An 11,784-nucleotide genomic window follows, 5' to 3' on the forward strand; every position below is an offset into this window, starting at 1 on the left:
CTCCATCAACTGACTTCATCCTCCTTCAAAAACTGTAAGTCCATAAGAAAAATAGTTTTGGTGAATACAGGTGCAGGTGTCAGTACTCACCATATTCAGTCATTTTCTGCCCAAATTCCAGAAATGATGCCCTGATGATTTGTTCATTCTAGGACTTATAAAAAGATGTATATGTGAAAAATGATAATTGCTGACTTGAATAGAGATCAACATCATATGCTGTACTAATGCATTGCTTGAATACAGACACATCAATGGGGATGAGCACCTTTTCACTCTTTTCTGTTTGGGCACAATAGAGCCATGTTCATTCCTCATCCCCAACAGGACTGATGTTCTTTGTGTTTTTGCTCTTCAGCTGTAAAACAAAAATATGTCTATTAACCCCATGTTTAATTACTATTGCTTATTACATATGAATTAAGACAGATATAATTACGTAAATTCACCAAAAGATTCAGGTTAGAGGATTAAATGAATATTGATTACAATTTTCTACAAACCTTTCTTGGAGAGGGCTGATCATGACAGGAACTTGCTGAGCCACACTAGTAGACATTCAGTTGACAAACCTGAAAGAGGCCATCATGCAACCATCCGCTCTGTTTGTACCTTACAACAGAGCAAGAGAGAATGTGTGAGTGAGTGGAGAGAGTAAAGGACTAAGATGAAGACAGACAAGCAAAGAAAGGCAAAATCTTGCGTTTGAGTTTAACAAAATGAGAGGGAAGAAAGCTGTATCTTCAAGCTATATTATTCTCAATTATTTTCTACACTATAACATGCAGCAGGATTGTTGTAAGCAGTTTAAAGACCTCTTCATACCAAGGATGAGTCCATACTTAATGACACAGAGGAACAACATCAGTGGAATATATTTTCCAGCTGATGAACATTAAACAGCCAATCAAAATGCACATTTCAAAAGCTTGATCATTTAAAGTGGCAGACATCAACGTCGCTGCAGTGTGTATATTAATAAACATAACTTTATCATTGGTTGATGTTGGTGTGGATGCTAAAATAGTTATTGTAGTTACTATTCTTGGTGTGAACAGCCTTAAATGATCTAATTTGGCCAAATTAACTGAAGATCTGATGTGTCACATGACAAGTTACACAGCATTTCCTGACTTGCTTTTAAACAGACGTGTTCAATTAAAATCAACATGGAAATAAAGGCAGACTGTGAGGTGCGGACAGATATCATGTACTGTTAGAACGGGTTAAGACGGTGCTAATAAAGAATACAGTGGACTCAATATAAACTTTAGGATATAACGCTCTGACTACTTAAAATGGACACAGTCTGCATGAGAGCTGAGGCGATGGTCAATGACAGCAGGAGGAAAAGCTGGAGAGTACGCTTGTACAATATCATATGAATTTGCTGAAATTGTTTGAATTATTAATACTTTGACATAGCACAGGGTTTGTACTGATGGGGTCGTGAGGTATTTAAAAAAGTAAAAAACATAAAATTCGGTGCAAAATGTAACTGCAGTAAAGTTCTGTCGAGGTGCTCAGATCAACACAGACGTACCTCTGGAAATATCTGCCTTAGCAGCTTTTGGTCTTCTCCGTAAACACACAAGATGGTCAAATTCATCCCTCTCCACAAACAAGGTTTGACAGGCCCATGGTCTTCCTTTTCAGCTGGAATAAAGAAAAAGTAACAAGTTGTTGTTGTTGTTTTAATACATACATGTTTAGACAGTGTGTTAGAAATGATCTGTGAACAAAATATTTGAAAGGAAGGACTATAAGGAAGGTTATTAACATAAAGTAAGGATAAATTAATTAAAGTAAATCAGTTATAACTACATATCTTCAACATTACCTGTGTCGAACCTTTGAAGGACTTCATCTTCACTGGAAACTTCTTCAAGTTGAGCTTCGAGTACAAGTTCCCTGTTAATACAAGAACTGATCAAAATCTGATTCTGAGCTGTGAAAATATGCCATGATGAACAAGAGAAAGAAAGAAAAATATGTGTGACTTATTTATGAATTACAGTTCAGAAAAATAGGAAAGGAAAATGAGAGAGAGAGAGAGAGAGAGAGAGAGTGAGAGAGAAAGAGAGAGAGAGAGAGAGAGAGAGAGAGAGAGCATCATAAAGAGCTGCTGGACACTGAATGTTGTTGTAGGAGCTGGAGATGTATGTGATATGAAGAAACTGCAAAACTGAAAAGAAAAAAAACACTGAATCACAATTACATTACAAAAAGGTATTAAAGGCATGGCAAATGTGTTACTTAACTAAAGAGTACACAATAAGCACAGTTACTGTGGTGAAAAGCATGGTAACGTGTTTATACTACAAATACCAAAGTAAAACTACAGTTATGACGGGAGATACATTGAGTTGTGGTTACTGAGGTTTTATAACACGTGACATGGTTCAGCGACATGTTACTATGGTAAAAACATGGTAAATGCGCGACTTTTACATGACCTCTTTCCACCACAGGCGAATTTCAAACGAATATCACAATGAAAACTAACTTTATAAAGCTGCAGATTTCGATTAAATGATTTGAACGTCAAACTGGTTTAATAGGACATACAGTGTCCAGTATCGATTTGAAAATAAAAACTCATATTATTCATAAACGATCGACTACTTTATGAGACGGGAGAAAACCTTACCTGTACATGTCTCGAAGTCATCTAAAATCCATATCATCAAAATCCACGAACATCTGGGAGAGTTTAAATCAAACAATTCAAAACGCAAATAGCAAACATGTTAAAATAAACCCACAATGCATTTAGGCGAAAGTTCATTTATCATACCTCCTGTTGCCAATAGGGGCGCTAATTTAGAGAACGCTCGTGTGGGTCGTATTTATGGATAGTGACAAACGACCCATACGGTCGTATGAGTTGGAGGACTTGTTGCTTCTCCTAATTGACATTAAAACATATAATTCAATATGTGCTCTGATGGGTTCAACCTATCAAATGATAAATCAGAAGTAAACACTGTAAACAGAAAATTCATTCATTGTCAGTTTTTACATGATTTTCTTCTTTTGCAGAAGCCAAATAAAGAAGTAATGGGTATGTAGGCCTAGTGGCTTTTCTATAAGCAAATGAGGACAATGGAAGCAATCAAAAACAACAAAAGAGCAATGATATATAAGTGCTATAATGCTATAAGTGCTATTAGTCTCAGTTAGCTTAAACCAGTACACAGAACAAATAATATTATACATCAAAATAAAACAGATAGTATAGAAAAAGAATAGAGCAAGCTAGTGTTAGAGGTCTTAAGAATAGAATTAGAATAGTGAGTGCTAAAGTTAGAGGGTCAAATAAAGATGGAAGAGATGTGTTTTAAGCTGATCCTTGAAGATTGCTCGGATTGAGTTGGGGAGGTCGTTCCACCAGAAGGGAACATTTAATTTAAAAGTCCGTAAAAGTGACTTTGTGCTTCTTTGGGATGGCACAATCAAACGATGTTCACTTGCAGAACGCAAGCTTCTAGAGGGCACATAAGTCTGAAGTAACAAATTGAGGTAAATGGATGCAGAGCCAGTGGTGGTTTCAATGCCTTGAATTTTATGAGAGCAGCTATTGGAAGCCAGTGCAAATTGATAAACAGAGGTGTGACGTGTATTCTTTTCTGCTCATTAAAAATTAATCTTGCTGCCGCGTTCTGGATTAACTGTAAAGGTTTGATAGAATTGGCTGGAAGAGCAAGAGAGCATTGCAATAGTCCAGCCTGGACAGAACAAGAGCTTGAACAAGGAGTTGTGCAGCATGTTCAGAAAGAAAGGGCTTGATCTTCTTGATGTTGAATAAAGCAAATCTGCAGGATCGGACAGTTTTAGCAATGTGGTCTGAGAAAGTCAGCTGATCATCAATCATAACTCGAAGGTTTTTGAACGAGTTATGGTTGATGTGCCTAACTTGATGGTGAAATTGTGATGAAACGATGGGTTTGCTGGAATCACAAGCAGTTCTGTCTTGGCAAGGTTGAGTTGAAGGTGATGGTCCATCATCCAGCAAGAAATGTCTGTTAGACAAGCTGAGATGTGAGCAGCTGTTGTCGGATCATCAGGATGGAATGAGAGACAGAGTTGAGAGTCATCAGCACAACATTCTGTATTCCACGTGATTAAGCATACAGTAAACAAACATGAATCAGTGATGTTAAATGATGATTTTGCAAATAAATACATACAATATTCCCTCTTCCCAGATGTTTTAATAAGGATCAGTATTTCTGCTACTGAAGTTAATTCATTTAGCGCATTTTCATAAATGTATCTAATTTTGGGCTTAAATATCACAGCTCATTATTACAGTGAAAATAAGGTGACATATGCCTGACTTCACTTATTAATCCACAATCACTACATTAATCCATTATTAATCCACACCTTGCATAGTTTTTTTTACATGTTTTTTTTTTAATGATCTGTTACACTCAGATGTTCATCACAATACAGAAGAAAAGCTCGGTCGCTACTTCCATTTCATTGTGCTTTCATACAATTTTTTTTTTTTTTTTTCCTTCTTTCACATAAAATCATTGTTTAGGAGCTGCATATCTGATTTGGTTTCCATTAAGATTTTGTTATTGTGCTTGTTTATAAAGCCAGAATAATAAATCAGTAAAGGTCTTGTTTGAATCCTTCATAATTATTGATATTTAATCACTAATTTGCACATGACTGGGCACCTTTAAATAGTCTTCATATTTTAACCTCAACAACTTACATAATCCTCGACAGAAACTAGATAATGTTCAAAATTAAATTCACACAGCAATAATGGAAAACATGTCTTGAACACATCAGTACATCTCCAGTGATTAAAATCAATCCTGAGAGGACATCCAGAGAGAGAGCCATATTTAATGTTTCTGCACACTGGATTAGGCTTCAGACAGAATCATCATCCTGTTGAAATAACAAATAGAGGGTGAATTATGCATATTTATGGTAGAAAAAAAAAGATGTGTTATGTGGATTTCAAAACACATCAAGGGATAATGGAAAGGATTTACTATTTTACTATTATTTATTATTTCATGGCATTTAGCACTCATATTTTACACTTGTTGAATTTGGTCCATCTAGTGCATCTGTTTTCTTATTTACGCTCAGTACGAATCTAAGCTAATTGTAAAATATACACTCAATCAAGTTCTCAACAGAAGTAAATTGAGTAAAGAAAAATTTCGTAAAATGTTTACGTGTACTATCTTTGGGAAATGATTTTACTCATCTGAGTTGCCTTTTAAAACCCAAAACATGTCAATTTTTTCTGCACCCACTTATAAAAAAAAAATATAAGCAATGTGTTACACACACTAATGCACACTGCAAAGGTGGCACAGAAGTGCTTCTGAAGTGGCTTTTAGGTGTCTTTACATAGACTGTTTAATACTGCTCAGAGGTGGCATAAACGCATTTCCACAGCAATTACAACTGCATGCTTGGACACTAGAGCTGAGCTGGGTTAGAGCAGGCTTAATTGCAAGGGATTGCACCTTCATACATTTTTTTTGTGAGCAGGAACAGAACAGCCTTAACTTGGCAGAGCAAAGATGCCTAAGGGACACATTTTAAGGCAACTCAGGTGATGTACTCGTTTCACTTGACTAAGGAGCAATGCTACTTGACAGGTTTTCTCTCCATGACCCCAGATTGAGGAAATCTTAAAGATCAACATGAACAAGTGTCACAATAACAGAACTCCGTCTAGCTCTTGATTGGATTAATTGAATAAAAACAGCAGAATTCTAACAAATGCAGAAGATCACTCCAACAATGGAAGAAGCTTGGAGACGCACATGGCGGACAATGCAGAATCTTCACATTAAGTAAATAATAAATGGAAAAAGAGCTTGTGTAAATGTTGGCAGAGATCTAACGGATTACAGCTCAGGTGTATGATATCAGTGCATATGCAGCAGTGATATGAATTACACATCAGATCATGTGAAACTGTATTTGATTACTTGAACATTATAAGAGGGATGATTTGATTGATTTGATTTTGTGGCAAAACAAACTTGTTCTTGATTGTTCTGTGAGGTTTATTCAAATCAGCCTATACCTTATGTTTGAAGTTCATGACAACTGCTATCAAAAATGTCACCAAAACTACCATCAGTGTTGGCTTTACCCTACTGAGATAAATTACTGTATGCGGGATGAATGTGATCAATGAATAAAAGCGAATTTGGGTTCAATTTTAAACTCAACTTTCACCTCACCAAACCAACAAGAAGATATTCAAACTTAAAACCCCTTCAGACCCCTGAATAACAAACAAAGAGTTTGCAGACAGCACATTTCAGAGAAAGAAAACCCTTAAACCAACTTGGAAGAAGAAAGACTTGAAGGCACCAGTGATAGGTTTACACACCTGCTATCATCCCATCAAAAAAACTGAATTAAATACTCTAGACAGATTATCTTGAGCTGTAAAACTACATATGAAGAAAAAAAAAAAAGTCTGCTGGAAGTCACAAGATAAATTACATTAATAATAATAATAATAAAAAAACTGTCCTTCAAACATAATTAGCAAATGGTTATTCTCCAAATTGGAATAGCATTTCATATAAAACAAAATAAATATATATATAGATTTTTTATGTTTTTGGACACAACAAAAAAAAAAAAAAAATTGTGGCGCTCACTGAATAGTGTCTTTACAGCACTGGTGCTTTCAGTTCATCAAGAGGTTCATAGAGAGAGTCACACCCAAACTGAAGACTGCAGACAACTATTTCCAGCAAGCCCAGCCCTCCAATTACAGCAGTTTGATGGGTCACCCAAACCAAGTATCATCAATTAGTTTCCAGAGGTAAAAATATCTTGCAAGGCAGGATTTGAGAGTTGCGCAGAATGAGAGCAAGAAGTAAAAAGGGAGAGGAGATTCACCCACACCACAGTTCCCACCCCTAAAAACTGTGCGTCTTCGGCTATACCTTGCTCCTGAAGAGCGGCTTGGCTCCAGGCCCGCAGTACTCATTATAGATGAGTTTGAAGAGGAAGAGGTGGAAAAGCGTGATGAGGGACGCCACACTGAACCAGAAGAGGAAGGGTAGGCCTGGGTACTGCTTGGCCATGTGGTCCTCGTGAGCCAAGATGGCCTTGACGTGCATCGTGTGCCTCAGGTCCTGCAGGTGAGTGAGATCAGTGGAGATGTACAGCAGAGGCGTGATGGGCTGGGTCACCATCACCGGAAACATGTGTCCTCGCAGCTCCGAGGTCAGCTCCACGGGCTCGTTCATGCAGCCGGCCTCGCAGGCGTACAGCTTCACGGGTTTCTCCTGGGGCTTGACGGACACGTGCAGGAAGGGCTTGCCCTCGGCGTCCTGCAGCACGGCCAGGTTGATAAGGTCTTTATTGTAATGGATGCCCCTCAAAGAGTAGCTGTTGTGAAGAACATCCGGGTCGGCCTGGAACTGAAGGTGGTTCTCGGTGAACTGCAGACCGCCGAAACTCAGGACCATGCCTTGCATCATGCCGTGAGTGCCTGCCGCCACGAGGACCTTGCATCCTCTCTTCTGGAAGGTCAGGTTCCAGAGGTTCACCAGCTGCAGGATCTGAGCCACGTTGGAGAGGCGCTCCGGCCACAGGTTCTCTGCGTGCATGGTGGCGTGGCCGCTGAAGCAGTGGTCGGCGTAGTTCAGACTGGACTCCAGGCGCTCCGTCTCTTCTGCGGTCAGTCTCTGGTCCAGGAGGGGCGCTGTGGAGGTCGACAGAATGTAGTACAGCGTGTTGTTGACTGTTCGACTGGACGGAGTATGGGCGTCGGTGATCTTTCGGATTTCCACACCTGTAAAGCAGCAAAAAAGACTATGAAACATTTCCTTTTAGGTTCTTTAAATGTTATTACACTTACATTTTCCCTGAAGTACACCAACATTTCTTTCTTTTATATTTGTGCAAAAGTAATTGTCATTGTTTACCTTTTGGCAAATTTTATTTTTATTTGTATTAAACCATATATATTTATTTATTTATTTTTTGAACTTCAAGGCAACGCAAGAGAGAAATGTTTACACGCACATTTCAGATCAAATCCTCATGAACTAAACATTATTTTAAGCTTTAAAACTTGAAAATATGAATCATAAGGGAGGCTGGTTGTTTTCATGGGATAAAATACAAAACAAACAGTGTGCAAAGTGGTATAGTATGTTTTCCAGATTTGTCTTGACATGTAAGCCTTGTACAGTAAGTTAACTCAAATCTCATTTTAATTACAGCTGCTGTGCTAGGTCTCCTGTCCTACTTGTTGTTGAAAAGACTAAAATAAATAAAGAAGGCCAAAAGAGATGTAGAATATGACTATATATAAATGACTTTTTAATAAATATAAATGACTTTTTGTAAACTATAGCTCTGTGTGGCCACTATCATCGGGAGTTGGCATATAAAACTAAAACCAGCTCACATATTTATGCAAGCATGAAGAGCACTTAATTGCATACTGTCGCATTTGAGTGACAAGACATACTGAAGCTCAACCAATCAGACTTGCATCTCAGACCTCATTCGTTTTTCCTAACTTGTTTCTAATCAGCAGCGGTTACTGTCAAAGACCAATCTGAGACAGGCTGAGATAGATTGCTGGCCACAAACTCTTAAATATACAGCAAAGTGAAGAGAAGAACTTCAATGAAGAACCTTTTAACATCCATGGAATCTTTCCACTGCATAAAAGGTTCTCTATAGTGAATGTTTTTTAGATGCTTAAAATGTACTGAAAAAAAAAACACATTTTAAAAACTGTTCACTGAAAGGTTCTTTGGGGAACCCAAAATGGATCTTTACGGCAGGTGTGTCCTAAAGAGTTTAGCTCCAACTTGCCTCAACACAACACTCTGCCATAAAGAACCATTTTGGGTTCCCCAAAGAACCTTTCAGTGAACAATTCTTAAAATAACCTTTTTTTTCTGTGTGAGTGAAAGTCATCACTGCAGAAACCACCTTCTGGAGTGCAGTGGCTGGTAGAGAAGAACCATTCACCTGACACACAATACTCATATTTGACTAATGGCGGTTTCTTGTTTCTTATCTCTGGTTTCACAGACCAGGCTTAAGACTATGCTCAGATTAAAATGCATTTCTGAGCCATTTGAACTGAAATACATTTGCATTGACTGATCTTAAAATATATCAGTGCCATTATTTTAAATCTCACCAGAAATGTTTTTTTTTTCTAAGGTGCGTTAATAAAAATGTACAAATTGAACTATGGCCTAATCCTGGTTTAATCTAAACCCTGTCTGTGAAACCAGGGGGAAGCTGCACAAACAGTGGCATAAGAAATAGTTAACTGAAGGGGAATCAGTCTTATATTTTGGACTCAGCTCAAGACTAACCTAATTATATGTAACCAAATTTAGGTTTACACTTAAAGAAAAAAAAATACTTGACTAACTTTTAAAAATAGTTTATGCAACCTGCCTTAAATTAGCAACATTTTTAATACTTATTTATTTCTTACTTTACTTTTTCCAAGGGGATTTAAATTTTTTTGAATTAAAATTAAAATGCACAGTTTGTCCTCATAACAAACTGAACACTTCTAAGATTAAGAAAAAAAATCATTTTGTGTTGATATGACCCCTAATTTTATGATTTTTTGTCTTCTGTTGAACACAGAATTTTATATTTTGATGAATGCTTGTAGCAAAAGTTGCTGGTAGCCACTGTCCTTCACAGTATGGAAAATAAAAAAATACTAATACTGTGGAAGTCAATGGTTGCCAGCAGCTGTCTGGTAACAAACATTTTTCAAAATATTTACTTTTGTGTTCAACAGAAGAAAGAAACTCATAATGAACCTGAAATGCATATACTGATATATTTTTTTAAGTGAATAATTTATGTCAGACTGTGCTCAATCAACTCGCCAGATATGAAGAGGTCCGCCCATGCTTGCTGGTGCTCTTTCATCAGTTCTTCCACATTGGCTCGGAGGACATCCACCATCTCTCTCTTGACCGCTTCTCTCAGTTTCCCGAGGGTCTCGTCCAGTTTCCCACCCTCTGTGGGCTCCGAGGTGTGAATCACGCTCACCAGGTTTTCTAAGTATTCAGATTTGGCAGAAACCTGAATCTTGGCGCTCAGCTTCTTTGTGGCCACCACCACCAGCACGGTGTCCTTCTTTTCCGTGAGCACCCGTCCTGAGGAGAGCACAAACTCCTTCTCGTCCATCTTCTCCGCGGTGCTCCTAAACGACAGAGACTCAATAGAAACCAGGTCGATGGAAACCGGACGGTCTGTGGGGTTCGTTACGTGAACCCTCTGAAGATAAACATTGGGTCGGCTGCGATGCGCAACAAACTCCTCTCGGATGACGACGCAGTCGCGAGGAGACGCTGTCAGGATGCACCTGCTGGAAAAAACAGAGCCTTTTGTGTACCTCAGCATCATTCCCCGAGCTTCCGAGCGTGTTCCCGGGATCTGCAGGCGCACTATCGGCCCGTAGTCTGTTTGGAGAACCGGCGCGGATCCAGGCTGTGAAGATGAAGCTACCCAGAGTTTGTTAGAGTCCACATCCACCAGGAAATGTCCATTACCGACCACAAACGGGACAGTTTCTGTGGTCTGGGGAGTGAGCACCACTCCCTCCCCTCGGTCCACCAATGACACCCACCTGTGAAGATCAGTCTGCAAACAAGCCCCCGCCGCTCCTCCAGAGTCTCGGGACATGCTGAGAAACCTCAGGAGCCCATCTGAGCTCAGGTACCAGTAGAAAATGAGGAGGAGCAGTAATCCCACCAGGACACGGCGGGCCCAGCTGCTCGAGAGCAGACCTGGCAGACCCTTTAACCTCTGCTGAAGCCACATGTCTGGCTGTCTTTTGCTCCAAATGCTCTTTGATGGACTGAACATAAACGCCTGCTGTTCCTCAGTCGAGGGCGATCCCTACAGGACTTCCTGACAGCAGTAAAAGCTTGGAGTGGAAACAGCTCTGACACACATAGTAGGATAACCTTATCAAGCTTGACTTGAAGAGTTGAAGTAATTTCTTCAGTCACAGAGTTGTGGATTTCCTACTTCTCCATTAAAGAGGCAAACACGCTTTTCCGTGCAAAAAACAAATCCAAAGTTTGTTAAACGAGCCACTTGTATCTGCAAAGAGTTGGCATTTATTGCAGCGCTGTAGTTGTTGTTATCAGACTCGTCAGGTGACTAAACGTTAGCCAAAACATTTCTGCTCGTCCTTTCCTCGTTTACTTTAGCGCCTCGAAGCAATGTTTGCGTTGCGTTATCGCGTGTTTCTGACAGATTTGAGTTATTTCTTCGTTTGTTTGTTGTATTTGCTGTGTGTACATGTCATCTCTCAGCCAGCTGACTTCTCTGTTTGTGGAACCGAGCAGGCTGCCGTAAAAATACCGGAAGTGTCGAAGCCCAAGAACGGTCGTAGTTCAAACTGGACTAAGCGCTGTTCAGGGATCAGCCCTTAGAAGCACGTCTAACGTCATTGTGACGTAGTAATGGAAGACAAAACTGATCCTGGACCAGCATATAAGACTGACCTGGGGACTTCGAAACGGCTTTACGGCATCGAGTGATGACTGCTGCCCTCGCTGTTTTATTTGAGCTGTGTGTGCGTGCGTGTGTGTGTGGGTGCGCGCACGCGCGTGTGCGTGTGTGTGAAAAAGTAACGTTATCTGAAAAAAGAAACGAAAAAAGGGGGTCTGTATTTACTTATTTTGCGTAACCTATTTGTAAATTATTATTTTTTTTTTTTTTTGGTGACATTCGATAAATGCACTTAATTTATTCTGATTATTT

General features: G+C 39.2%; 1 protein-coding gene across 8 annotated transcripts; it reads right to left on the bottom strand.

The window, feature by feature from the left end:
- Window positions 1–90: 90 nt before the first annotated feature.
- On the bottom strand, window positions 91–11,602 carry LOC127963432 (uncharacterized protein KIAA2013 homolog). 8 transcript variants are annotated; one of them, XM_052563349.1, is made up of 9 exons: window positions 9,894–11,600; window positions 6,954–7,807; window positions 2,798–4,911; window positions 2,657–2,703; window positions 1,841–1,911; window positions 1,544–1,656; window positions 504–612; window positions 269–358; window positions 91–154 (listed from the first exon to the last, which is right to left on the bottom strand). In XM_052563349.1, the coding sequence occupies exons 1-3, from the start codon at window positions 10,876–10,878 to the stop codon at window positions 4,894–4,896; spliced, it is 1,857 nt and encodes a 618-aa protein (XP_052419309.1). In that variant the 5' UTR covers window positions 10,879–11,600; the 3' UTR covers window positions 91–154; window positions 269–358; window positions 504–612; window positions 1,544–1,656; window positions 1,841–1,911; window positions 2,657–2,703; window positions 2,798–4,893. The 8 variants fall into 8 exon arrangements, with proteins under 8 accessions (XP_052419309.1, XP_052419310.1, XP_052419306.1 ...); XM_052563350.1 differs by having other exon boundaries at window positions 2,651–2,703; XM_052563346.1 differs by having other exon boundaries at window positions 1,841–2,185; window positions 2,651–2,703.
- Window positions 11,603–11,784: the final 182 nt, after the last annotated feature.

Source organism: Carassius gibelio, chromosome B8 (assembly GCF_023724105.1).
Source record: "Carassius gibelio isolate Cgi1373 ecotype wild population from Czech Republic chromosome B8, carGib1.2-hapl.c, whole genome shotgun sequence".
NCBI classification, from domain to species: domain Eukaryota; kingdom Metazoa; phylum Chordata; class Actinopteri; order Cypriniformes; family Cyprinidae; genus Carassius; species Carassius gibelio.